The 26,845-nt window shown below is 35.9% G+C and overlaps 2 protein-coding genes and 1 non-coding gene across 4 annotated transcripts in view; all 3 read right to left on the bottom strand.

Moving 5' to 3' along the window:
* The window catches only part of LOC128678370 (atrial natriuretic peptide receptor 2-like), a 37,881-nt gene extending 35,515 nt beyond the window's left edge, over positions 1-2,366 (bottom strand). The window contains exon 1 of one of the 2 annotated variants that reach the window (XM_053759852.1): positions 2,256-2,366. The gene's annotated coding sequence lies outside the window, so the exon portion shown is untranslated. The remainder of the gene's footprint in view (positions 1-2,255) is intronic. The other variant, XM_053759853.1, reaches the window with a different exon arrangement.
* An 8,166-nt stretch (positions 2,367-10,532) lies between these two features.
* The window catches only part of Sema5c (Semaphorin 5c), a 30,266-nt gene continuing 13,953 nt past the window's right edge, over positions 10,533-26,845 (bottom strand). Inside the window, exons 4-20 of the mRNA XM_053759565.2 lie at positions 23,566-23,773; positions 22,674-22,828; positions 22,180-22,339; positions 21,316-21,515; positions 20,754-20,915; positions 20,092-20,374; positions 19,533-19,743; positions 19,231-19,389; positions 18,696-18,899; positions 18,083-18,331; positions 17,064-17,140; positions 16,498-16,711; positions 16,098-16,259; positions 15,614-15,760; positions 14,893-15,012; positions 13,563-13,708; positions 10,533-13,097 (exon numbers count right to left, since the gene is read on the bottom strand). Of these exons, the coding sequence (XP_053615540.1) occupies positions 12,861-13,097; positions 13,563-13,708; positions 14,893-15,012; positions 15,614-15,760; positions 16,098-16,259; positions 16,498-16,711; positions 17,064-17,140; positions 18,083-18,331; positions 18,696-18,899; positions 19,231-19,389; positions 19,533-19,743; positions 20,092-20,374; positions 20,754-20,915; positions 21,316-21,515; positions 22,180-22,339; positions 22,674-22,828; positions 23,566-23,773 (3,094 nt within the window). The 3' untranslated portion in view covers positions 10,533-12,860. The remainder of the gene's footprint in view (positions 13,098-13,562; positions 13,709-14,892; positions 15,013-15,613; positions 15,761-16,097; positions 16,260-16,497; positions 16,712-17,063; positions 17,141-18,082; positions 18,332-18,695; positions 18,900-19,230; positions 19,390-19,532; positions 19,744-20,091; positions 20,375-20,753; positions 20,916-21,315; positions 21,516-22,179; positions 22,340-22,673; positions 22,829-23,565; positions 23,774-26,845) is intronic.
* On the bottom strand, positions 14,043-14,133 carry LOC128678508 (U6atac minor spliceosomal RNA). Its single transcript, XR_008405647.1, has one exon. It is a non-coding gene; the product is annotated as a U6atac minor spliceosomal RNA (small nuclear RNA).

Below are 26,845 nucleotides of genomic sequence, written 5' to 3'. Positions count from 1 at the left end.
GTTTAATGGTCGTCTAACTTCGAAATTATTATGAAATACCTCTTATATATTCGAGTATGGTATTGCTAACACTGATGTCATATTTTATTAAATAATTGATATAGCATCTAATATAACATGATTTTTACGACTATTGCCATCATACCTATGTTATTATAAAATAATTTTCTATAATAATATTCTTTGTAACACGCTTTACTTTATTATAGATTCCCTGTGCTTATACACTACGGCTATATGCATTACTATGGCCATAAAGGAATTCTCGACATTAAATTTAACTTGCAGATTAATTTATTAGGCGTACTACATATGTCGTCTCGTGACATTAATATATCAAAGTCTTCCAACACACGCGCATACATACGAAATTATGTTGTTCGTCAAGAGTTTATGCATTACTTATACTTGTATGGTAAGTTGTGAAGGATCATTGGGAGGGCCGCGACCCTCACAGTCAGAAGTACTCAAGATAGTTCAGATCTCGTCGCAAAAATAATCAATTTATTTGTATATTTATTCCAAAAGAAAAATTTTCTACTTACTCCGGAGCGGAAGTGTTAGTGTGGGGGGTTCGAGGATTTAATTTTTTGTGGTACAAAAATAGAACTGTTTACAAAAATAGAACTGTTTCTAATTTAAATAAGACTTCTTTGAAAAATCTACATACGTATCTTTGGGAGCCATTGTTAATACTCAAAGAATCGCTTCTAATACCTACCCAGAATATATAATAGAATTTATTTTTGGAATACTTGAAGCCTCCTAATATAAATTGAATTGTCTATTTTCTGGAAATCTGGATAACTCTGATTAATGACCAGTAAAACTTTCACAACAAAAAAGAAAATGCTCTATGTGTCGTTTATGTATTATTCACATTATGCAATGGAAAAGTATAATACTTTCTACTAAAATTTTTAGGTGGTGTGGCATAATCTGTTAAAATATATTTTACATTTTGGCTAAGAAATATAATAAATTAATACAAATGTGAGGTGGGCTAGTGTGCGGGGAGATAGCGCCATATATTATTACATTTTATATCATCATCTGTCAATTATAGCTGCTTTAATTGATAGATTGCTATATGTTATTGTTACTGCTACTTGACTGGGTATAAAACAAATGCATAATTAAATGTCACCTTAATTGCTCAGTCTTATTAATTACGAGATTTACTATTTTTTCAATCTCATTAAAGTATATTAGAATTATTGTTTTTTGACGCCCAAATCCGTCATGTCACAATACCTTACTGTCTTATTAATCTAGTCATAGTTCTATATAAAATTTTGCTTTTGTCATTAGAAAAAAAATACCTATCTGATTTAATTTGTGAAAGTAGCCATTTAAAATAGATCTAGACTTTGTTATATGTTATGTTTTTTTTTCTTACAACCAAATTTTCCAAAATTTTCTTCGCATACCACATATAAACGCTACACTGATGTAGGCCAGTTTGAAATAAACCGTAACAAATATTAGTTTAGCTGGTTCGTAGGAGACGACTCCGGGAGATCGTTGACCTACATCCTAGTCCTAACCGACGGCGCACGAGGAGTGTGCTGTCTTCTGTCGACGTGCCAACGCTTACTGCGTTTGTTTTGTATCAAATGTCTTGTAAAATACAAAGGAATTTATTCCTCTTTAACTATGATTACACTATGACCTAATATTTGTTTGTTTGAAGTGTGTTGTAAAATAAATCATGTATGGCATTTATTTCAAATTGTAATGCAGTATTTAAAACTTATTCAATAGATTTCTAAAAACGGATTTGTTACTTAAAAGAAAATTATTTTATGATAGTGTAATTCGATAAATGGACATTTTGAACGTAAATTGATATGAAGCTACTTAAAACATTCATCGTATAATTTCACTTACAATAATGTTTAGGTAAAATACTCAGTATTAAATATTGAACTTACACTTAAAATATATACTAACTCACAACGAGCCACCAATGCTTGACGGCAAAAACATTTTTATATCAGTATATTTAATAAATAGGTACACTCTGTTATGCCCATAACAGAGTGTACCTATTTATTAAAACTATATAAACGAACATTATTTTCTATTCTTAGAATAATAAATAAATTGAAGCACATTTTTCCATAGGTGCTCAAAATATACAATAATCTCTTTACAGACAGCATTTATTAAAAAAAATACGCAACAAAAATATTATCAGAATTAAAATGAATAATACGAATAAAATTATTCTGAATTTAATTAAATTTACTCACAATTTCGCGCCCGGAAACTCCCAAAAAGTCACTGACACCACACAGCCACTTTCCGAAGTCTGCGCTCGTAGAGGTCGCTACGAGCCGGCGCTACGAGCTACGACCGCCGCGCGACTGCCGTAGACCCGCTACGATGTCACGTGATCGATGAGAATTCAGCCACTTTCAGCTATGGCTAGTATGTTACATGTAATATTCACAAAGTGGTTTTGAGTGGTGTGTCTCGTAAATTAATAATTAATCGGTAAAAGCAAAATTGTATGGGTTTAACGCGTTTTGTCGCGTCGTAAAAGGCGACATAGCAGTTCTCAAGGTTGATAAAAAAGGTTTAGTAATGCAGCTATGTAAACAGGGTTCTTTTAGGTGCTATTTTATCGGAAGCTCAGGTAAAATCCAAATTATTTACTGAAACACAATGGGACTAATTTGTGAGCACACCGCTATTGTAGTTATATTGAGGTATATCTGTTATACTGATCCCATTTAATGTGAATAGTGAGACAATATGACCTTTTGCCCTGGGCAAGATTTAACTACCTATAAATAAACCATAAGAGCCTACAACACGGGTCAGTAATTTATTTAACATCACTTGAATCGGACACCGGCCGATCGTAGTAACCCGATGTCCTAGGTCAGCGACGCAACTCTATAATTTGAATATAGTTAATATCTTAATTTTTAACCCCCGATGCAAAAAGAGGGGTGTTATACGTTTAACGTATCTGTCTGTGTCCTAAAGCTCCCAAACGGTTGAACCGATTTTCGTTTAGTTTTTTTTTGTCATAGATAATTTTATCCCGAGTGAGATAATTTTATCTCGGGATAACGAGTAAAGTTATCCCGAGTCTTAGCCATGTTTCATGAAAATCGGTTCAACCGTTAAAAAATTGTAGCGAAATGAATATTGAAAGTCGGGGTTTTTTTAATTTGTCTAACAAATAAACTTGTCTTACACGTTATATAATAAGCTCTGTCTAACTATCTGTATGAACGCGATAAACTGAAAAACTTCCGAACGGATTTTTGTACGGTTTTCACCAATAGATTGTGTGATTCTTGAAGAGGTTTTAGGTGTATAATTTATTATGGGTTTACTCGAGCGAAGCCGGAACGGGCCGCTAGTCCATAATAATATTTTAAATGTGAAAGTATTTGTGGGTTTGTTTGTCCGTCTTTCACGTCAACATGGAGCAACGGATTAATGTGAAAGATAAATATTGGACTAATGTTGCCCGATCGTGAATGTAACTACGAGTATATGCTTAGGACGGCAAACACGCGGACTTCCGGCGGAAGACAGTGTTGCTCTATAACGTAATTAGATTTTTCTCTTAAAACTAAAACAATGTATATATGTTATTACCTATATAAATGTATTACTTTGGCTACATTCATTATTTTTAACTTAGATAAAATAAAATGCTATTGCTACGTAAAATTTACTTAAATCGGAATCTACTGCGCCGACTAAATTCAACATAAAAAAAATAAAGTGTACAAATTATATGATGATTGAATACTGTTCTGTTTGTTTGTTCGAAATAACTTCATTGCTTATAACAAGATACATTACAGTAGGTACATAAATCAAAGAGTATCTTATAGACAACTGATACGAGGAAACTGCACCTCGCACGTCTAGGCTAAACGTTATGGTCATTAAGATAATATCTATCTGGGTGTCGATTTTACTAACGTTAAGTCATTATCGTGTCTCAATAGTAGTTCTTACTGCGTGACATTTAGGGATACAATTGGAAAGCAAATTCTGGCTTAAAGTTACCAGAATAGATAAGCTGGTAATATGGCTTTTGCGGTTCACTTCCATTGTTATACACAAGCCTCCATAATATTTCCAAAAATTGGCATTCTTTAGGCATACTTCTCGAAATTCAATAATATGACATAATTTAGCGAAGGTAGAATAACATTATGTGACGCATGTGTACTAACAACTTATATGAGACATATTATAATAAAAGCTATATCGAGGCGAGCGTCTAGACGAGACGTAGTAGATCTAGATTCAATGAAAGCTTTCAAAGCACTTTCTATCGAACTTAGATCTGGCTTCGGTGCATACTGTATACCTATGATGTGCACAAAGATTTACCAATATTTAACCGTAACATAAGTTACGGTTAAATATTGAAGTGCCTGGACCAAGGTGTAGGATGATCCTAGATGCAGGCAGTCGTCGGTGATTACACTTACCTAAGAGTAACCATATATGTATCGCACTTACCTTAACTTAGATTTAACTTTTGTTAAGTAAAAAAAAATACAAAAATGTTTCGGGATTAGATGTTATAAATTCTTGATTATTTGTTAATGTGCGCAATCTTTGATTATCCTAAAAGACTCTCTAGAATTTTATCTTTTGACAAACCTTGTGTAATATGAAATATACAATTATTTGTAAGTACAGTCTGCCGCAGAGAAATCTGACCCCCCGCGATTTAAACAACACCATCCCTTAGGGGGTCAGATTTATCTATGGCAGACTGTACATACGTAACGTGTAATACCGTTTTATACCGGAAAACACATTTTCTGGCTGAGTGGTTGTAGTGTTGTTGTATTCTGTATTGTGAAAAGGTATGGCAGCTACGAAAAAAGCGGCTTTTCTAGACCGTGAAAACCTGTTGGATTTACCTAACTCTTTGTATGCTAACCTATTATACAAAGAATACACTGTAAGTCTCTGTGGATTAAGTCTGGGTGGAAATCCGGTAAAAAAGCATCTTGTAGTGCCTGAAATGTTGTATACTTTCCAAAACTCTTGTAATATAATTTAGGATTACGAAATTGAGAAAAAAAATTCCAAATATATTTTTTGTGAAATCTTTGAGCAAACATATACCTAGTACTTATATTTCAATTTATACTTGTCTTTTATTCATGATCACAGTTGATATTCAAGTGATTATTATTCAACAGAAAATTCAATGGACAAGTAATTGATATATTTTCGAAATCTATCCATAAAACATCAAAGAACTCAATGTTATTGTAACATTCTGTTCAATATTCATTGCTTATACCCTATGTAATTTTTAATAAAAAATAAAATTGGTAACCTTATTTCTAGAATAGAATAATATAAATATCGTACTTATTGGAAAAGTATACGACAACGAAATCGTATGCGTATGTCATCAAGATATCTTTCGTTATCTTCGGCCATTATTCCAAGAGAAAGTGCCGACCATATTTTCAGCTCGTTTCACATAAATCAAGGAGCATTTCATTACTTACCGCTCGAGGCGCCTTCGGGCTCTTAATCACTGTACCGGTGCTCCATCAGACAAGTACGTGTATTTATTTTAGAGTACTTGGAAACCAACATAGTGGGTCTTCACACATTTTATATAGAAATATGTTGGATCTATGCATAAAATAAGAGGCAAAAATTTCGCGCGACGCGAAGCGGAGCGCAACAATAAAGCCAAGTCGATCAACGACGTTTTTCAACATAGTTGAAGTCGACACCTATAACTTAAAACGTCGAATCACACTAGTGCCGTAAAATTTCAAACAAAATCTTGTTGAAAATATACTTAATTTATATGTATATAACAATTTTTGGTAATGTATTATCAAAATCGTTACCTACATCAATTTTGAGCGCTACATGAATATATCTCCCAATACCCCAAAACTACAACTACATATGGATTCACAGACGCAACAAACTTTGTAACACCCTGTTTATGCCAGGGGTTAAAAATCCAGTCAATTAAGCAGATATATGGGTACCTAAATATTTTCCAAAATTGGGTTGATACAAAAACGTGTGTTTATTTGGCCCAGTTCGACGATATCCATTCCACCCGAGGGCTCCAATCGAGTTATTATCAAACAGTTTTTTTTATACGTTATTCGTTTTTCACGTAAATTTTGGAGTGTTTGTTTTCGGGAACGGCGCTCATTGTAATCGAAATATTTTTTTGTGATATATTATGGTTCTCATATACGTTTTTCTCATCTCTCTCTCATCTCCTAAATTGTAATTATAGAACACATAATTATAATATATGACCGGGACTTAGCACGAACCTTTTTTATTTCATGTAACCGACGTTACAATGTGCCTACAGTATTGTGTTAGTGAGTAGTTAGTGAACTCGTTTCAAGCGAACATTTGGAAGTTACCATACAAATAAACATACCAAATGTTTGGTCAAATGTATGCAAAATATTTTTTTCATTAAAAATCAACCCAAGCCTGCAATGGTATGACAAAAGTTTAAATGAAAAATTAACGAAAGTAGAAAGAAAAATAAGTAACGAAATTACATATTTCCTAAAGTTTTAGCATTCTTAGATAATAAATAACTTCGCGACGTCAGGTACCTCTGGCTGATCGCCAAAGTTGAAGATCTGCCTAATCAGCATTCACTAGAAAACCCGGCTGACGATAAAACAGTCGCCTGGCGGAAAATTGGGTGTTCTTTATGTACTTTAGCTATTTTATGGGCCTTTCTGATCATCATCAGAAAGAAGTAAAATTGTTTACGATGTACATTTTTAGGCTATCTTACACGCCAGCCATGAGGACATTTTAGTTACAGAATACTAATATACCTTTTAAGTTTAATTTTTATTTACACAATAAAGTGCGTGTCGGACACGCACGCAGAGTAGGGTTCCATAGTTTACAGCAACAAACGAACAAGTGCTAGTCGGATTCACTGAGAGAGATTCGTACAGTCAACAACACATCAACCTACCCAAATTCATTGCAAACAAGCCGCTATTACCGCGCCTTAGAAGTTAATGCAGAGTAACTTGATGTGCTGTTGACTGTACCATGCCACCAGTTGTTCGAAGTTTTTTAGTAAAATGCAGTTTGTCAACTATTACTCGTAAACTTATAAAGCCAACTTGATGCGATAGTTTAACTTCTAATTTCGTTATATATGGGTACTAATGCCGTAACGTTTGAATTCCTGACAACAGCCGTTTCGTTGGTAGAAGAGGGACACTTATGACTCTAACGAAAATGGGCACTTTAAAGCTTAATTTACGAACAGTTTACGAAATCCAAACACGGCCTTCACACAACTTTAATATTTTTGAAAGACCTATCCAACAACACCCCACACACTGATAATATGTGTAAGCATAGCAAATTACATCACCCCAGTACCCACTAACTATACTACTAATATTTTGATCTGCCCTTAAGGCCTGCTTGACGTCAATCGTCAATTCTATTGGGTGAGAGCTCGGCGATTACTACAACTACATACAACACCACATACAGCTGTGCAACGCAGCTTCGCTGATGTGGGAGTTACGTAATAACTGTCTTCCTCATGAATTTCTCTATCCACAACCTCAAATGTACTAAATACGAAAAAAGTATTCGTTGTGTATTCGTTATAAAATAAATTACATTTTTGCTTGGTATTCAGTATTTATACGATGCAATTAACGCTGTTAATTATTAAGTTTAATCAACCGCGAAACTGCATTAAATTATCAAAAATTTACTCGTAACATGTAAATCGATTCTTTAGGTACCTACTATAGATTTCAAACATGAAATATTGAAACCACGGCATAGAGATACCGATTGCAGTTAATTTTTAGAACTACTTTATGGTGAATGGATTTAAAATTCTATTTATCTTAGCAGAGACGTTGTCATCGTGTCAGAATCGACGCTGGCTGCTATTATCCAAAAGTTGTACAACTGACATTTTAATTTTTCAAACTGTGAACTTCCGTAGATGTTTCGTAAAATAAACATAGCTTGATCTTTATGATGGCTGAAATTCAATTTGAGTAGTAATTAAGCTAATGAACTCGACGTTCAACGGTCGAAAAGAAAAGTAATTGAATCGGAAGGCAAAAGTTAACCGAATCAGTTTGTTGAAAAGTTTGATGCCTTGCCTTTGATTACTGCCTTGCTTGATGCTTCAATTTATTTTTCACCTATTTTTTTGCTAGGTACTATTATACTCCAAAATATGTCACCTCACGGAATACGTATTCCGGGGTGCATTTTCTGCAATAGCTGTGCGCAAATTCGCTGCCATTGCAATCTTGACTGCTGATAAGCAGACAAAAGAATCTAAGTATACCTACGTTATCATGCCAATTTATTAATGTAATTTCGACAGTAATATACGTTATAAAAATTGAGAATAACCATGAAAACACAAAATAAAATATTTACATACCTATTCCAAATTCCAATTTCTAATGTTGCCTGTTTTGCTTGGTTTTGCATGGGGTTGATCAATCAAATATTAGCATATTAGGCAAAGCTCAGCGCAGATGGCGCTACTGGTACAACTAAGGTATACAAACATTGCCAATGGAGGCAAAACGCGCCAATTTTCAATATTGTTGCAGATTTACGACCAAAAATACCTCCTACGCAATCGTGGTGCGAGTTTAAAGGAAAAAGGAAGGATTTAGTGGATTATCCTGAAAATAATAACACTATTAACGCTTTATAAAGTACATATATAGTGCATAAAACCGTAACTATGTTTTTAAGTAATTACCCGGGTAGCACCGCGGTGTACATCTAGTCTCTTAATAAAGGTTAGATAGGTACTTCACAATATCTCAATTCAGTTTCGTATAAACTCATTCCATTATTCTACAGACAAGTTAATTAAACTTTGGATTTCCGTTCGAATCCTCAGCAAACTAAATAATATTACATTACATAGGTACCTTTAACGTTGTTTCACGTTTAAAAGGGACAAGGGATTTAAGTACCTATTATTTACAAGTTTGTTTAATAGGAGCAACTTTGAAAAAAGCTATGTTTGATAAAGATAGTTCGGTGCTTTTGTTTCTACATTTATTTAATATAAATAAGTATTGTATATCTCTGTACTCCCGGTTCTTTCCGCTTTCCTCTCCTTTTTGTCTCCACTTTGCAAGGTCGTCGGCATTCCTAGTCGTCAAACCATTGGCACGCATATCATCCTTGACGACACCAAGCTAGCATTTCTTGGGTTCTTCTGCCAGGGCCAGGTGGACATTGCTAGCTACCTAGTGTTTCTAAAATAATGCTTCCGGACACTTTTTTTATTACGGCATTTTGTTTATAATTCTGATAGGATTTCTACGAGCTTCTCATCCATTTACCTAGGTACAGTATATGATTGATAGGTACAATGACATTACACCCGTTACAAATATGTTTGTTTCTATAGTTAATTACGTACATAACTCCGCGTCCCAGTGTTTATGTCACAACAATTAGTCGAGCTCGCTCCCAGCGCGGCAAATCAGCTTAAAGTTTGACTTCCGAGTGCCTTACAGCCAAATGGTACCGAAGGCCACTTCGAGAAACATAAGTTTCGTAGTCGTTGTTGGCAGCTATTGCAACGGTCAGCTTTTGAATTTCGCAGTCTATAGATTTGAAGACTAGCTGTTAACCCGCGACTTCTTCAGCGTAGAATAGATTTCGGTGACGTGTTTAAATTTATGTGTTGTAGGTAAAACCACGAGCGTGCGAAAGTGGAGACGAAATATGGTGCTTAGGTAATAATTCAAATGTATAAAAGGGTTTATTTTGTAGACGTTTGAGCAGGTACTGAAAAATTTAGTACAAAGGACTTACATCTCAAGAAGTGAAGATTTCATCAAATATTTTCTCGTAAAATTAACAGTTCCATATCCAAACAACACATAACCCTATAACGATTAACGAGATGCTTATTTACTATTTGAACCACGTAGGCGACGTCAACATGTCTAACTAACGAATATCACCTACGCATCCTACAGCCTAGTAATGTTCTCACGACCTGAATACTAAGAGGGGCGAAATCTCTAGAAAGAACAAGTGAACATGTTGGTGATTGATGGTAGAATGGTAAATAATTAGGGCAGGAATCGTGGGAAGACTACAGACAGACTCGCGCTGAAATTCGCACCGTGAATTTATGTGATCATACTGAGATGCTCCTCTACAAGATCAAGAACTCCGCGGCGTAGTAGTGGTCATCATGCCCGTTCGCTATCTGGAGATCTTGGGTTCGATTCCCCCAGCGGACAAATATTTGTACTTGTGACAGATATTTGTCTGCAATTCTGAGTGTGTCTGTTCTATTGTTATCTATTGTGTCTCGAATCTCCGCGATCGACAAGATATACCTACGCATACTCCGTCCGGAAGCAAAGTCTTTGTTTCGAGTTCGGTTCGGCGACCTCCGATTTCATCCTCTTTTGGTTGATAAGAAAATAATCTCGATTATAACCGCTATCAAGAAATTTTGAATTTGTGATTAAAACAAAATATATTAGACAGTCTTTATTGATACTCCACTTTTGCAATTATTCCATAACATACAACATTCATATCCACTCAATTATGATAACGAAAATTAGCATAATAATAATTTGACATTACATATTTTAAATAGGTACTTCATTAGATTTTACAACAAAAACAGTTTTCGTACAAAATGATGTAAATTAATTTGATATTTTGTACAAACATACAAAAATTGAAAAGCAAAACATTAAATACTATCGGTGAGTATACAAAAAGCCTCCAATATAATACAAATTGTGCATGCCTAGTAGAGGCACAATAAAAAAAAACTAGAATTTGTGCATTTGCTCTTTTAGCGCAAGAAATTAATAATAAAGAATCTAGGGCCAAAGTCCTTTAAAAAAGAACTCATTATTTGAGATCACTTAAAGAGTAATATTACAAGAATGCCCCAAAAATTACTTAATTTTACTTAATTACTCCAAACAAACTGCTTAGGTCTGATAAGAAATATTTAGAAAAAATATTACGCGCAACAAAAATCAATGGTCTGAAATTATATTAAAATAACTATAACTTTAATTGGAAAGTTAGATAGGAATGATATGTTATAATATTCTAGGAAACGCACACACACTTATTCCCGGCAGTCTACTTATATCTATTCCCATATAACAATTATCATTTTACACATATAAAAATATAAAAAGTTACATAGACATCATAATCACTGGGAGCACATTGGTTGTTTTTTTTGTCAATCACGTTATACCTAACTACATATTTTAAATTGATATACTAATCCGTTTTTGAAATAACTGTTAAAACCACTTTTTAGTAATTTTGAAAATATATAGGTACTTATAATAAAAAATAAATAATCACAATTGGTCTCATTTCACAGAAATGTTAAAGGAAACGTTTAGAATCCCAAGATGTACTCCAAAATGATGAGCAAAGTGTACGGTCGACATAAAAAGTTCCTGAAATAAACGCCTATTTTTCATTTAATTTATTGTTTGTACAATGTACACACACTTCTAGTAACTATCATGTCTACGCTCCAAAGCATCCGTCCATAAATAACAATTTCGACTCAACATGAGCCACGTATATGTTGAAAAATATTCAACAAAATATAGTCAAATCTATCGTAAATATTTTTGTAAATATTCTGGCAAAGGCACCTATTTTGTACTGCTATATGTATATGTGGCATATGGAATTACTTTGTATACATAAATCATATATGTTAATATAAAATATCTATTTACATTATCTTAATCTATTTACATGGCACATTCTTGGCTTTAATTAATTTATTTGTTTCTTTAAATTAATACAAAAAATATCGATGCCTCTTATATCTTAAGTTTAGAAAAAATATTCTAAATTTTAGAATGGCACTGGATTTTTACCTACTTATCTAATACACAATCACATTTTTGTAAGTACATTCTTCATATCATCGATACAATATGCTCACTCAACGTAGGAAATACATATTATTCATAAAATTTTAACGACGAACGCTTAAAACGTATTTCAGTTATAATAAATTCAATTAAGGACGAAACATTTCTTTTTTCATTATTTTAAAAAAATATTTTTTTTATCGAAACACATTTTAGGCGTTCTTTTTAATGAATAATATCGTAAATAATCAACATACATTCGTTTCGTTACTACAGAATATCTTTTATATTGCATTACGATAAATTTAAATTCCTTAGTAGGTCTTTCGATGTCACGGACATCAAATCTAAACAACAATAAACAAACAAAAGTATAGTTATGTTTTAGTCAACATAATCACCATTCCTTTTTCTAAGCCCTGTTAAAAAATTAGAAAAAATACTTTCATTTCTTACTTCGATATTACAAAATTCATTACATTATTTATACATAAAATTATTACATTATTTGTGACATTGCAATAAATGAATCTGAATCTGAATCTGAATCTGAATCTGAATCTGAATCTGAATCTGAAATTCCAAAAATGGAACTAAGACATGGTGACAACATAATCCTGTCCATTATTACAGGTCAATTTTATCTTATTTGATTTAAATCAGTTTAAATGTAATGGGTACAATCTGAATAATAGTTGGTATATTTTATGACATCGAACCACGGAAACATTTCCATGAATTCACATTTTAAATTGTTTATTGTATTTCTTGGATTTACATCTCAAGACAGCGGAATCACCATTTACGAATAGCAATCAACCAGTCAGGTTTTGGCGAGCTACCAATTTTCGACGCGTCATAAATTCAAATATGGCTCCACTAATAAAGGAGCAAGGAGGAAATATTATCTTATCCATTTCAGTCGTCGCAGAAATATCAATAAAACTTATCTTCTTCTAAATCCAGGTTGCTCCTATTATTTGGTTGATTAGAATGCCTTTTTAGAGTGCCCATAGAGTCATACTCATTGGCTATGGCTTTAGGATATAGTTTGGGTGTCGTCATAGCGTTGTTGTGGTTGTTAGCATTTGATAAATTGTTGCTTTTTGAAAGCAGAATGCCGCTGGAGCCGCCAATGCCAGTGAACGATGGCTGACGCTTCGCTTTCCGGGGCTGAGGGTAAAATAATGTACATTTAAGATATAACAGCCGTTTAGATTATAATGTGATGGTTTTACCAATTAAAAACATGCATTCACAAAATGAAAAAAATTGCTTGTACAATGTATATACTTATACAATATACATTATTTTTAAGTCAAAAGCACGTACACATGTATCAAAATTCGAAAACGTTTCTAAAGTTTCTAGCGGTTTCTAGCGGCTATTGACATAGCCACAAAAGTGAAACAAAATGTTATAATTAAACTAACAAGGAGAACTAAAAACGACGAGTTAGCGTGAGATGAACATTTCCATACAAATGCCCGTCCCATTACATTATAAAAAGGCAGATTGGGTGTTGTAAAACCGGGCACAAGATAAGGGATTAAATAGTTTACTTATTAGGTATCATGAACTGATTTTATTAACTGTCATTGTTACGAGTAATTTTAACTGTGCAATGTAAACACTTACTACTTCCTTGAGCGGTACGGATACGTAGCTATTCGGCTTAGCTGTGATGTAGTGCGGACTGGAGGGCACCCTCTGTTGACGGCGACACGGCAAGTAAGTGCCGCGGCGTTGGAAGAATATCACCACCGCTAAACAGACCAGGCAACCTGAAAATAAATAATTACTCGCTATACTAGTTCAAATAGATATTATTAAGTTACTATTTAGTACTAGCCAAGGAGAGAGATGTGAAATGGTATGCGTGGAAGAATTTTGGCGTTGTCCAGCAATGGGACAACATAGCTAGTTAAAATAATATTGTATTAATATTAGCTGTAATCTAGAACTAATAAATGTTGATTCCTGATAATTTACGAGATTATCAAAAATAATGAATAAATGTTTATTAAAGCATCTCTGCCTTTGATGCAATACGGCGAAGCCACGGGCAAAAGCATTTAGCTTTTAAATAAAAACTGTAGATAAAATCGTAAAAAGATTAAAAAAATGTTGGTCAAGTTGTGCCTTAACCAATTTGTGTGTTCCATCCTTGTCAAGGGGAGTGCTAACCGTCTCTCCTTTCAATAGACACAACAATGGCGGCGAATCGTATCTTTATATATTTACGGAGTGCAAAAACTCTAACACCGCGTTTTAAAATTTTTATAAGTAATTCATTAAATACAATAAATATATGATTTGTTTGTGCTCAAAATGTTTTAAAAATAGTTTTATAATAAAGAAATAACCATTCAAAATTATTCATATTCAATTAATAATAAAACAGGTGTAAATGTTCAGAAATACAGCAAACAAGCTACACTAGCGCCATCTATTGACATTATAATAATAACATTTAATATGTATGTTTAATGTTCAAAGCTATGAAACAGCTGAAAATACACCCATTTAGTTCACTACATATCCATGCGGTGTCGTACTGTATTATTAACAGTTTTATATCTCTGTATAATATTCTAAATAAAAATCCCAACATGAAAAATTCTTCGAAAAACACAATTTTCAGTAGCCGCGAGCAATTGGTAGTCCATACGCGTATTACAAATGTGAAAAGGTGTTTGTTTTTTTGTCCTTCTTTCAAGCCAATACAGAATAATTGACTATGTGATTTTTGGTGTGAAGATAGTTGAAACGGTGGAGCAACATTATCAGGTCAACTAATACATTTAAGACATGCATAAGTCGTTTTTGTCTGTCATGGCTAAACACATAGATAAACAAAATATTTTATCTATGGGTAATCCATTGGGACAAAATTTGAAAATGATTTAGTTAATGATCCGGGGTCGGAGCTGCAAGCAACAGCTAGTGTATATAGATGAATACATACCGGTAACAAAGGAAGCCACGGCGAATCCCACAATGCTGGGCACACTCAAACCATCGTCTCTGGCGGTCACGAACGAAGCCATCTCCACGTTCTGACTGTAGGCTGGCATGGCATATAATTCTGTATAATATAAAATATTAAATATATGTCTAAATGATGTGAATGGATGGAGAGGCAGAACGAAGAAGAAGTTAGTAAGCAAGATTTGACATTTTTTTTATTCATTAAAACACAATTTATCTTTACATAAAATTTCGCGACACCAAGTTTATGGTTTCGTTTATAAAGCGACATAGCTGCATGTTTTAGTTTTACCAAAATCATCGCGCGTTGTCTGACTGTGTCGCAAAATCATTGAAGAATTAATCGCATTGAAAATGTTGACGTTGAATTAGGGAACTATTTTCAGGCTAGTTTGGCGTGTAGTTTTGCCCTAGATTAGGACCACTATATATCCTACCGTGGATGTCATACGAGAGACACACAGCCTAGGGAGCTGAAAGGCAACAATAGCATTCCCAAGGAGAATTGACGTTAGGCAGGCGGTCGATTGTAAAATCACAGCCGAATCTTTAACATTTTACGGTACTTTTTTACACTGGCTCCGGGTTTAGCGGATTTACAGCCCCGAACGCAACCGGTAACATGCAGTTGAGAGAGAAAACTATTTTTAAGCTAGTGTTTTCGTAATGAAAATTAAGTTTAAGTGGACTGAACATACCATTGTCGAGGTCGTTGTCGTCGCAGCCGGCCACCTGCATCTGTGCGCCGACGCAGGCGCCGCTGGCGCACGACCGCCGCCTCACCCGCTCGCCGCTGCCGCACGGCGACCACTCGCCCCATTCCCCCCAACCGCGGTCCGACGATTCTGTGAGAAAAATTGTGTCTTTAAAATTTTTATTTTATTATTTTATTTATTTTTAGTGGTCACTTACATATAAATCAGAAAGCCAATTATAGGTTCCCACTAATATAAAAGAGATTAGTTTTTTTTTCTTCTGAGCTATATTTTCGCTGCTGCGATATTGATTTGTTCACTCTTTATCTTTAATTATTCGAAAAATAATTTAAAATTTTTGGTTCTTCAAAAATTGGTTTTCCTGTCTGTCTTTATGTTTATTAATGTACCTATTTTTCTTTTATCTATGGTCCCTAAAGACATTTTATGACAAGGAAACATGTTGCAAATGAGAAACCAAACTAACCACAATGGCTGACGCAAGGCTTGCGTTCAAGTGCGGCGGCGGCGTCCTCACAGCCGTCGGGGGAGAGACACATCCTGGTCCTGTTGCGATGACCCATCACTCGCCCGCCCGAGCACCCGCCGCTGCACTCGCTCCATTCGCTCCAGCACGACCATTTGGTATCTGAAAATTGTAATAGATCGTTTTCAATAGTCCCTTTCGTAAAAACAGAGTATCATTTTTTTTTTATGAGAACCAACAGTTGTGTTAGCAAAATCTGCACTGCATTTTTTTAATTTTGATTAAATATTATGCAAAGATTGCAATGACAAACATTTATTCCATAACAAATGTTATCCATCTGATGAGAGAGAGAGAGAGAGAGAGAGAGAGAGAGAGAGAGAGAGAGAGAGAGACTGACTAGCACAGGGGTGCACGTTACAGGCGCGCAGCATGTCGGCTGCGCCGGCGCAGGGCGGGCGCACGCAGCGCCGCGAGCGCCGCTGCTGTCCGCCGCCGCAGGGCGCGCTGCACGCGCTCCACGCGCTCCAGCCACTCCAGCCCGCGCCCGGCGCGCTGGCTGTGCACGAGCCCAGTGTGGTGCAGTAGCGGACCTCTTCCCGGGATATTGACAGCTACAAAAGTGGAAAATAATATATAATTAGACAAACAAAGAAAACTAAAAACGAGGAGTAGCGTGAGATAAACATTTCCATACAACTGCCCGGCCCATTTTACATTATAAAGCGACAGATCGGGTGTGAAACACGATGAGGGATAAAATATATTAGCGCTCTGTCCCTTATGGAAATATATTTCTGAGCTGTTTTTATGAAATATATATTTTGTTTTCATACATAATTCATCACCTAGGTAGGTCCAACAGGTGGCCAAACTTCAATAAATCATAACAACAACGTCACTAATTACGTTAATATTTTGTTCTGTTTCACACTTTGCTTACACAAAAACTGTTTATAAATTTACCTCTAATTGCTCTGCTGACGAGGATTTGCATAAGAACTTGAAGCGTTTCTCTGAGTAATCGCCATCAGAAGAATTGGCTGGAAACGAAAAATATATCTATTAAAATATAATTTAACGCCAAAGCAGTTTGTGGCTAGCCTAACTTTACACAACAGATTTAAAATTTAGAATTCTCTTGATAATGAATGAACATGAAAATGAAAAAATAAATAAAACTTTACTATAATAATACAGGGTGGCCAAATAACAGGTATTACACTTTAGTTTTGTAATTTTTTTCCATGAAATATAAAATATATCAAGAATTCCTTGTTAAATATAGTATTTAGGACCGGCAGTTAAACATGGAAAATGATGTCAGACAAATGTCCACCGTAGCATCGCACCCTTTTCATCGCGATTTCCATCACATTTCCTGCGTTATCTCAGTGACTGTGTCTTGAATATTTTGTTTTAATTGTTAAAGATTCATTGGCCTGTTAGCACAGACACGTCCCTTTAGATAGACCCACAGAAAAAAGTCAGGAGCTGTTAAATCAAGCGATCTTGGGCCCAATCAATGTCATCGTTTCTCAAAATTAATCGACCGGGAAACATTATTTTTAATGTTTCTAATGTGGCTCGTGCCATGTGACATGTGACCCCAACTTGTTGAAACCACATGAAAACACGGTGTTCCGTCGTAAAACGCTCCATAATAAATTTGCCGTATCTACACAAAGTAATTTTCATTCAACAACCTGCCAAATATTTACCGCCAAAACAAAATGGCGGCAAAAAAAGTTGTATACCTCCAAGTTGGCCAAAGTGTACACTGTACATACCTAGTTAATTTTCTGCATTTGTTTTTCTTAATTTTCGACCAGTTTATATGCTCTTGTAGCCAACAACAATCTACAACCAGCCTGCCTGACGTCAACTTTTCTTAGGAATTCTATTATCAGTCAAGATTATGTACCGCTTAGTGCGATAACCTCTAGACGCCACAACATAGACTTCATGAAGATAATTGTACTCACCCGGAATCTGAACCCAGGGCGACCAGGCTGTCGTCTTCCTGTGCTGGCCACACGGCTGCAGCTCACAATGTTGCCTCTCTCTATTGTTGCCGTCGCACGGTTGGCCGCCATGTTTGGGCGCCGGTTGCGAACAGGTCCGGCGCCGTTCCCGGTAACCGACGCCACAGTCGGCACCGGACACGGCGGGCTGACATTCGGACCAGGAAGTCCAATCGGACCAGCCGCCGTCGACCGGCATGCGAGCTGGATCTGAAACAGATTCATTTTAGGCTAGTGTCGCATAGAAAAATGGTAATAGACAAACAAATCTAATCTAAGCAATTAGTTGTACCTGTTATATCATCAAATATAATTTTGAGTGCAACCAACTTTAAATAAATAAAAATACGTCTTTGGATTCATTTAAACATATTTAAAAGCAACAAACTTTTAATTTTTGTATGTATATTTTTAGAATTAAACTACTTTTTTTGTTGTCGTTCGTGGTATCGTTTGTATATGAACCGATTCTATTGTTTTTGTAATTTTGGAATCTATATTGGAATTTTGGAATAAAATAATGGAGTGGCACGCACCACCGCCGGTGTTGGAATACAGAGGACATATCATTCACCTGGACACGGCGGCAAGTTGGAGCAGTACATGTGATCGACATCGGGGCCGACGCACACGCGGCCGTCGAATTTGGGGGCGGGGGACGAACACTTGCGGCGGCGGGACTTGATCGCGATGCCGCAGGACGCCGAGCACTCGGACCACCCGCCCCATGCCGACCAACCGCCGTGCACCGTACAGTTTGTCACTGATATGCTAACTCCTGTTGGGAATAGATAAATAGATAGTTAGATATACTCTTTATTGACAATGTTTATTTCAAGGATTTATAACACGGGATGTAAGTCACCTACAATTAGATTTTAAACTCTAATGCATAAAGTTTATATTAGAACGTAGAAACACGCTTATTTATAATGCAGAGTAATAAATCAATCATAAATCGATATTTCACCTTCGGCGTAACTATAGTAATATATACACGCATTGCCCAAAATTATTCGATTTACGTTTCTTTTCGTTAGATCCCAGAATCACCCATCTGTTGAACTCATTTAAATTCAAACAAAGAATTCCAATTTCAAACAACGAACCTTTACAAGGCTCGCCGCCATTGGCCGGCGCGGGGTTGTCGCAGCGTCGCGTGCGACAGAAACACGTGTCCTCAGGTTTCTCATCGCCATATACGGTTCGCGAAGTACCATCTTGAACACATTTCTCCCAGTCTGACCATGAGGACCAGCCTCCGTCCACTGGAAATAAATATCAGATTTAAAGACACAAAAAATTAAATAATTAAAAATAAACCGCAGTTCGGCTAGACTAACTAACATTGGATTTTTTTGAAAAAAATAAAAAAGGACTATTGGTGTTAATTTTTTTAAATATTCCTTACCAACGGCAGAATTAATAGGGCAAGAACCAGTAGATTGTGCGAATCTAGGTTCGTTCAAATGGTCGGCTGCGCGCACGCATCTGTCCAAAGCATCGTCCCAGCCGCAGTGGGGGTCGGATGCGCCCACGCAGCCGCTGCGGCTCTTGTATCGCGCGCATCGCTCGCTGCCTATGCGCATCACGCCTTTGTCGCTTCCGATGTACACTGACATCTAGACGAAATATACAAGTTTTTTTGTCAATAAAAACAAGTTATTTAAAACGATACATCTCTGATATAAATCTTTTATACATAAGATCTACTAAAACTATGAGGAATCTGCATATCATAACAAGGCTACTAGCATTATTTCAGTCCACCACCTCCATCTAGCAGTTATCAAACAGCTGCTAGATGGAGGTGGTGGACTGAAAATTTTAAATACAGAGGTACAAATGTCAATGGCCTGGGTGAGAGCGTCGCTGTTTTTAAATTGATTGAAAAAAAATCTTAACAAAAATTCTCGCAAGATGAATATGTATATTTTTTAACTATATGGTAGCAGTCAAATCATACTCACAGTGTCCTTCACAAACTGCATAGCCAAAACATTGGCATTCAATCTCCAGATCTCAACTAAACACGCTCGATCCAATGTAGGTAGGACTGACAACTTCATGACGTCACCACTTTGCGTCGACACGTATAGAACGAATTGTCTCTTGACGTCCTTAGTACTAGTGACGTCAGCGGTCACGTGGGTCAGTCGTTCGGAGTTGATCTTGTATACTGGTTCTCCGGATGTGGGCACGATTGGGTTGTTCATGAGCTGGTAGTCGAGGTAGCCGATGGATTGGAGTGGCCTGTGACAAAATAATATACATATGCAATGCTCTATTCTATCTCATCTTCTGTTCCTGTTTTAATTATATTGTTTTTTCTATAACAAATAACTATGCTTCCTCTTGTTATAAATGACATTTTTAGAGCAAGAAATTATATGTAAAAATATAGAGATCCCTTATTATTGGATTTCACAAGCCAGCCTTCAAGCTTGTTATTTTAAATGAAATTCTTTAGATTTACAGTTTACCAGCGAACGAGCACTGTTATAAGGGGGGGCAGTTGCCCCTCCCTGTCCGTACCTTGCTACGCCCATGGGTGAGTAATAGACTAGCACCGCAGTCACACAGGTCATGATTAGAAAAGCCCCACTTGATACAAAGGTACCATAAATCCTACCTAGTATCAGGTACGCATCGAAAATGATCCCTCGCTTCGGCGTCCGGCGCGCGGGGCTCCCAACTCGAAGTAGGCGAGTCTTGAACTTTGAACATTCCCTCGAATGCTTCATGTATGTCTGCTAAGCTGTATATGCAGACCGCACTGCCTGTTATGCTGTTTCTGTAGAGGAAAAGGGTTGTTAATGAAAATACTGGTCACTCTTTCTTTATCTCTTATTTGACCGTTTTCCCGGTTTCTTCCAATTGCAGCCGTTGAGCCTCGGAGCCCAGAGATCACTTTCCTACTTTTTCGTCTCCATTTCGCACGGTCGTCAGGATCCTTAGTTGTCTGTCAGACCATTGGCACGCATATCATCCTTGACATCAATGAAAATACGGGTCACTCACATGTTATTATCATATAAAAAGCTCTCCAAACTCCGCCCGCGGCAGTCTATATTGACATCGTGTCGTTTTTGTCGATTACGATGTTTGGAATATATAAAACTTAGGCGTGAAAGCATGAAAGACACACACAGACTTTCACATTAGTATGGAAGTATGGATTTACCCATACTTACACGGGTGTAGTAAAGGTAGCCACTAGTATCTGTTCCTGTGGCAAGTACTCCACGCTCTGAACCTCGTCGTAATGGAAGGGGAGGTCGCCATGGACGACACATTTGAGACGAGCCTTCAGGAATGTGCTCCAGTTGTTCTTGCGGAGGAAATGGCCGCCGGAGTCATTCTTGCACACTCGAGCGATGCGGGAGTATATTATCTGGTACAATTAATAATTCTATTACTAAATTTGAAGTTCCACCATCACACTACTATTTTTGGACGGCATTTACTAAAAATACTCGGTTATTAAGTTATCTAATAATTATTTTTTATTTAACTCATACCGAAATTCAAAAGCATTTATTTCAAAATCTCAGAAATAGAAATGGATGGATGGATGGTAATTGAATAATAATAGTTACAACAACTCAACACGATGATATTTGCATAGTCAATCGACCACTACATCCTGATATCAGACAGAGACCACTGATTTGGTTTATTTACGACATCGTCACTAGAATCATCAACAGTTCCACGGTGTAACAAAATTTTTAATCACTAGTTCCATTAGCAAAAGTAATATCGAATGCCTTTTAATTTTTCTTCCACATGTGTCTTTCTATTGCGAACCCTGGCATTTTAGTAGGAATTTGTCGATATTGTGCCGTCATCTCCTCCTCGGTCTACCTCTTCTCCATCCACAAGGTGGCCAGTTTCGCCCATCTTTCTGGCATCATACGACAAACGTGTCCCGCCCAGAACCCTATCCCACTTCAATTCATTAATCAGGCTACACTAATATAGATTCGAACACGATTAATTAATTACTCTAGCCAAACAAAAAAGTTAGCCAAATCCCTCTTCAAACCCCGTCTTACCTTGCCACAGTTCATGAACTCGACAGCAATCTCTCTGAACACGAAGTAGACGTAGTTGTCATCTTCGAAGCTGCCGACAAATTGAGGTTCGTTGAGAGAATTCTGATCGTACTGCGTGGTACGGAGCGTCGTCACGTTGTGAGGCCCTGAGCCACGGCTCCTGAGGGAAAAATGGCACGAAATTATATTAAAGCTCAAATTCAAATTAAAATTCAAAATTCTTTATTCAATTTAGGATGATATACATCACTTATTGACGTCAAAAAAATACTTAAACTAATTAAAAATTAGGAGGACGAATTTACATCATTATTAAAAATGTCAAAATTTGAATAAATAAATAAAATAAAATATGTATTTCCAATAAGGTTTAAAATTAATTACACACAATTTATTTTGTAAATTGCATAATTATGAACCAGCAAATGAATCCATGCATAAATGACTGTAACTGGTCACGTTGCGGACTACACGATAAAAAATCCAAAAGTTACCTGCAAATGGCAGTGTCAGAGCTGCTGAAGTCCGTAGGGGTTCCGGCATAGTACTCCCCCCCACTGGCCAAGATGGCCGTCACGTTGGACCGAGGGTTGTATGGACAGCTCGCCACGCCCGTGGACGACTGCGACGCGTTGCGGATCGACTCGATCTGTTGATGTAATAGGTAGGGAAAATTATTAGCTATAAATAAAATTAATCATCAAAATGACGTCATATATCTTTAGCTTAAAAATAAAAGCTTTGGCTCACGAGTTTGAAACGTTCCAAATTGTAAATAATGATTTCCAAATTAGTTTTAAAAACATTATTTACAACAAAAATAAACTTATCGTCTATGGGCTAGTTAGCCAATTTAATTTGAGTAAACTCAAAGGATAATGTTTTCTATTGTTATATATTGTATTTATCCTTTAACTTTATTTATCAAATTGTAAATGCTTGGATCATCTTAAATATTTAAACCCTAAAAAGCATAAGAGGATATCCAATATTTACTTAACAAACTTAACCCGCCTTCATGCGGTGAGAATAATCTGTGTTAACTAGCAAATATGGCCGCCTGAACCCATAACCTTGTTTCAAATTGTTTGCCAATTATATACTATCACTTTAATCTCGATAGGAGATAAGCAGCCTCAATTGTTTGTTAACTAGGGCAAAGTACAAAACAAATTGGCTGATATATTCATAGTTGGATGTAATAAATTTGTTTGCTGTCTACGAACATCGACTGATTAGAAACTATTGACATTAATTGAATAAAATTAATCATGTATTCACCGTGAAAATTCACAAATTATTTGAAACTCAATACATGTAACTGAGGCCCACCACATCAGCAATAACAAACACGATAACAAAAATTAATAATAAAATTCTACTCACTTCTCTCCAACTGCATTCTGGACTGAACGCATTGGTGCCGCACACAAACAACCTATGCTCGTACGGCAGCAGTACTTTGATGTAGTTGTGACAATCCTCCTCAGTCTGCCCCTTCGCCAGGCACAGTTCCACCTTGTTGGGGTCTGCTGGCCAATCAGCACGCTCTAAAGGCCGGAGGCCTCGGAGTGATAATCTGTATAGGGCATCCCTGAGGACAATAAAACAATTATAGTGTGAACATCAGCAGATTCAACATTTGAGGAGAAACTGCACTATAGTAGAGTAATGATAATAGTTTATAGGTTTGGGAAATATTATTTAATTTATACCATAAAGTAGAAAAGTACCTGTAAAGGTCTAAATACTAAACAAGTGAGAGAATTTTGTAGTGTTATTTATAATTATTTATTTATATATATTTATTTCAACACACATTATTATAAACATAACCGCTAGCATTGTACAAAAACCAAATATTTAGGTTTGAACGTACACTGAATATACAAGTTGAATATCGTTAATCCCAACCGTAATTTTACTAACATGAATACAAGCAAAGAGAAAAGGTGATATTATTTAAGATGTGATGTATCTGGATGTACGCACAGCACTTGTCTCATTCAACATTCTAATGTCAAACAAAACAGACTTTGAGCGGATTTATACTCATCGTTATTATCTATGTATTTCCACTTCACTTCTCGAGTAAAATCACATAAAATCTAGGCTTTAAACCAGAAGCCGGATATTTCGGCCTTCGGCTATAAGCAGTAGCGAATATCTTAACGAGCGCATGTACTCCGAAGTCGTGAATATAAATTAGCTATATTTTAATGCAAATGGTAAATATATTATTTTCTAAGAAAACTCAGAATGCGGAGATGTCTAATAAAATAGATAATTCGAATGTCCTCGGAACACGAGAACAAAATTATTGCATGCCATAGGTACATATTGCGGTATCAGATGTCATGAAGTGTACAGTATAAGTTTACGACCAACTAAGTATGTCAATGGTAAAACTGTGCAACTATGAATACCTATAACACATGTTTCCGCTTCCGATTTCACATTTATATTTAACCATGGCGTGTAAAATTATTCAAAATGTATTTTTTTACATAGGATATTTATTTACAATCAAACCAATAAATGAGTTCTAATTGATATGCCCTCAAAAAATAAAGGTCTTTGTTCAATATTGATTTTGGGAGAATGGAGTAATATGGAACGCCTGAATACCCTTTTTCTGGAAGTCTCTAATGTCCATCTATTCGAGAACACCGTATTACGATCTTCAACAAAACAAAACAGAATCACGCCTAGAGGGGCAAATCTATAAATTACAAGAAATACAATATTGGCGTATCAAATATCTGCATTGCACTGATATGATACACTGCCAATACGATACGGAAACAAGATAGTCGTGATTTATATCAGCCATGTGCAACAAATACAACATATACATCTATAACGTACATCTATAAGCACAAAATAAAAATAATACAGAAATATAACACTTTGGAGAAGCAATGAGTTTGAAAAATGTGGACTGCATGCACTGTATGCAAACCGTGTTTATATTTGTTAAAATTAGATAATTCGAAAAATAAACGAATCACTAAATATAATTCCTATACCATATTGTATTTTTTTAAAGCATTAGAACTTGTTATCTCGCCCGTGCACTATCTTGTATTCTGTGAAAATAAGTACCGTAAAAATGAAAATACATACGTGATTTATTTTAATTGGACGCCAATAGCTCCGCTCTGGCGAGAATACATTACAGTCTGTCTATACTATTTATATTTTGTGTGCGTTTCAAAATTTGAGTGGGCTAAACAAAATAGGCCTTCCGCTTACCTTATCCTAAGAAAAATTGTGTGTATTTGTATTCAAGGGTTACTGTATATTTAAAATAGAACGGTGTTGAATTAAAGTACTTTAACGGATGTAGACAGGAAGTATCTATTATCAAACGGCACAATGTTTATTTATATCAAAGACAGGTCCTTAACTTTGTAAAGGTTATAGAATATATTTAAATAGAAAACAATATTTTTTAAATTTTTGACTTCAATTTTGAAACAAATAAGCCCATGGGAGTGGCTCTAAGTGATAAAGTAACTACTGAAATCACATACTTTTTTAGTGAGGGAGTGAGTTCTGAGGGCATTCCTCCTTAACGTAACAAATCACTGATTTCATCACTAGGCAGGCAAGCATAAGCATGGAAAGTACTCAGCCTAATGGCCCTCCATTAGATAAGCATTTATATGCACAAACCACTTGAGCAAACTGGCAAGTGTCGTCGTCTTATTGACATTACGTGGACGTCTTTGATGCAGCCCGCTCCGCACACTCGGACGCTCCAAATACATAGATTATAATAGTACACGTGTCGAAACTTGGTTATATTGGAGATTAAATAATTGAAAACCATTGGTAAAAATATGAGCTCTTGATACTAGTTTATTTATTTTATTGGTGCATACAACAGTTTAACAATATAATGGTAAGTATAGAACTACATAGTATGCTAGGCTAGTTGCAAAACCAAAGTGTCCTTCACACTTTGGTCTCAGCCTTTTTTAAAAGCTTTTGAACCTCTAACCAATTTTAATGTTTTTGGACTTGTCTTGAAGGTTGACTATTAGCCTTTTATCCACTAATCCGTAATTTATTTGTATCCCATTGCAATATTGAGCACTAGCTGCACATGGTATCCTGCACTGGAGAATGCGCCGCTCGTTACTGCACCAAGTAACGGCAGTGGGACTTGTTTGGTCTTTCTGGGAAGCGTGAGAGTAAGCAATACTCTGCTTTCGAGGTTATAAAGAGAAAATGGTGAGTTATAATTTTATTGCCGAATTATATCGATTTTATTTTAATTATCTCTCGATGAAAAAGCGACTCAATCGCACCTATCTTTTCTTTTTAGCTTTTAAAATCTAATAATTTTTTCAAAGGATTCAAATTATTTTTTCAAATATTAAATATTAAAATGAGCGTGAAGGCATTTTTTGAAATATGCAGAAGAGATCCTCATCCTCAATCAGCCCAATAAGGCGTCATTGGGTCGCCATTTTCATCACCTTACATAAGCTATGTAATTTCGCGGGAAACAATAACTTTGCTCCTCACATGGAGCGCGTATGGCGTCAAGATACTATCTTTGGAGAAACCCGTCGGCCGGAATTATAATAAACTGGTTTCCATAATATTTCCTCTTTTGAATCGGCTAAAAAATACAGAAAGTACAGAAAGTAACGTT

Source organism: Plodia interpunctella, chromosome 19 (genome assembly GCF_027563975.2).
Source record: "Plodia interpunctella isolate USDA-ARS_2022_Savannah chromosome 19, ilPloInte3.2, whole genome shotgun sequence".
NCBI lineage: Eukaryota > Metazoa > Arthropoda > Insecta > Lepidoptera > Pyralidae > Plodia > Plodia interpunctella.
Note: the sequence above shows the minus strand (reverse complement) of the source record. Positions and strands in the feature narration are given on the sequence as shown.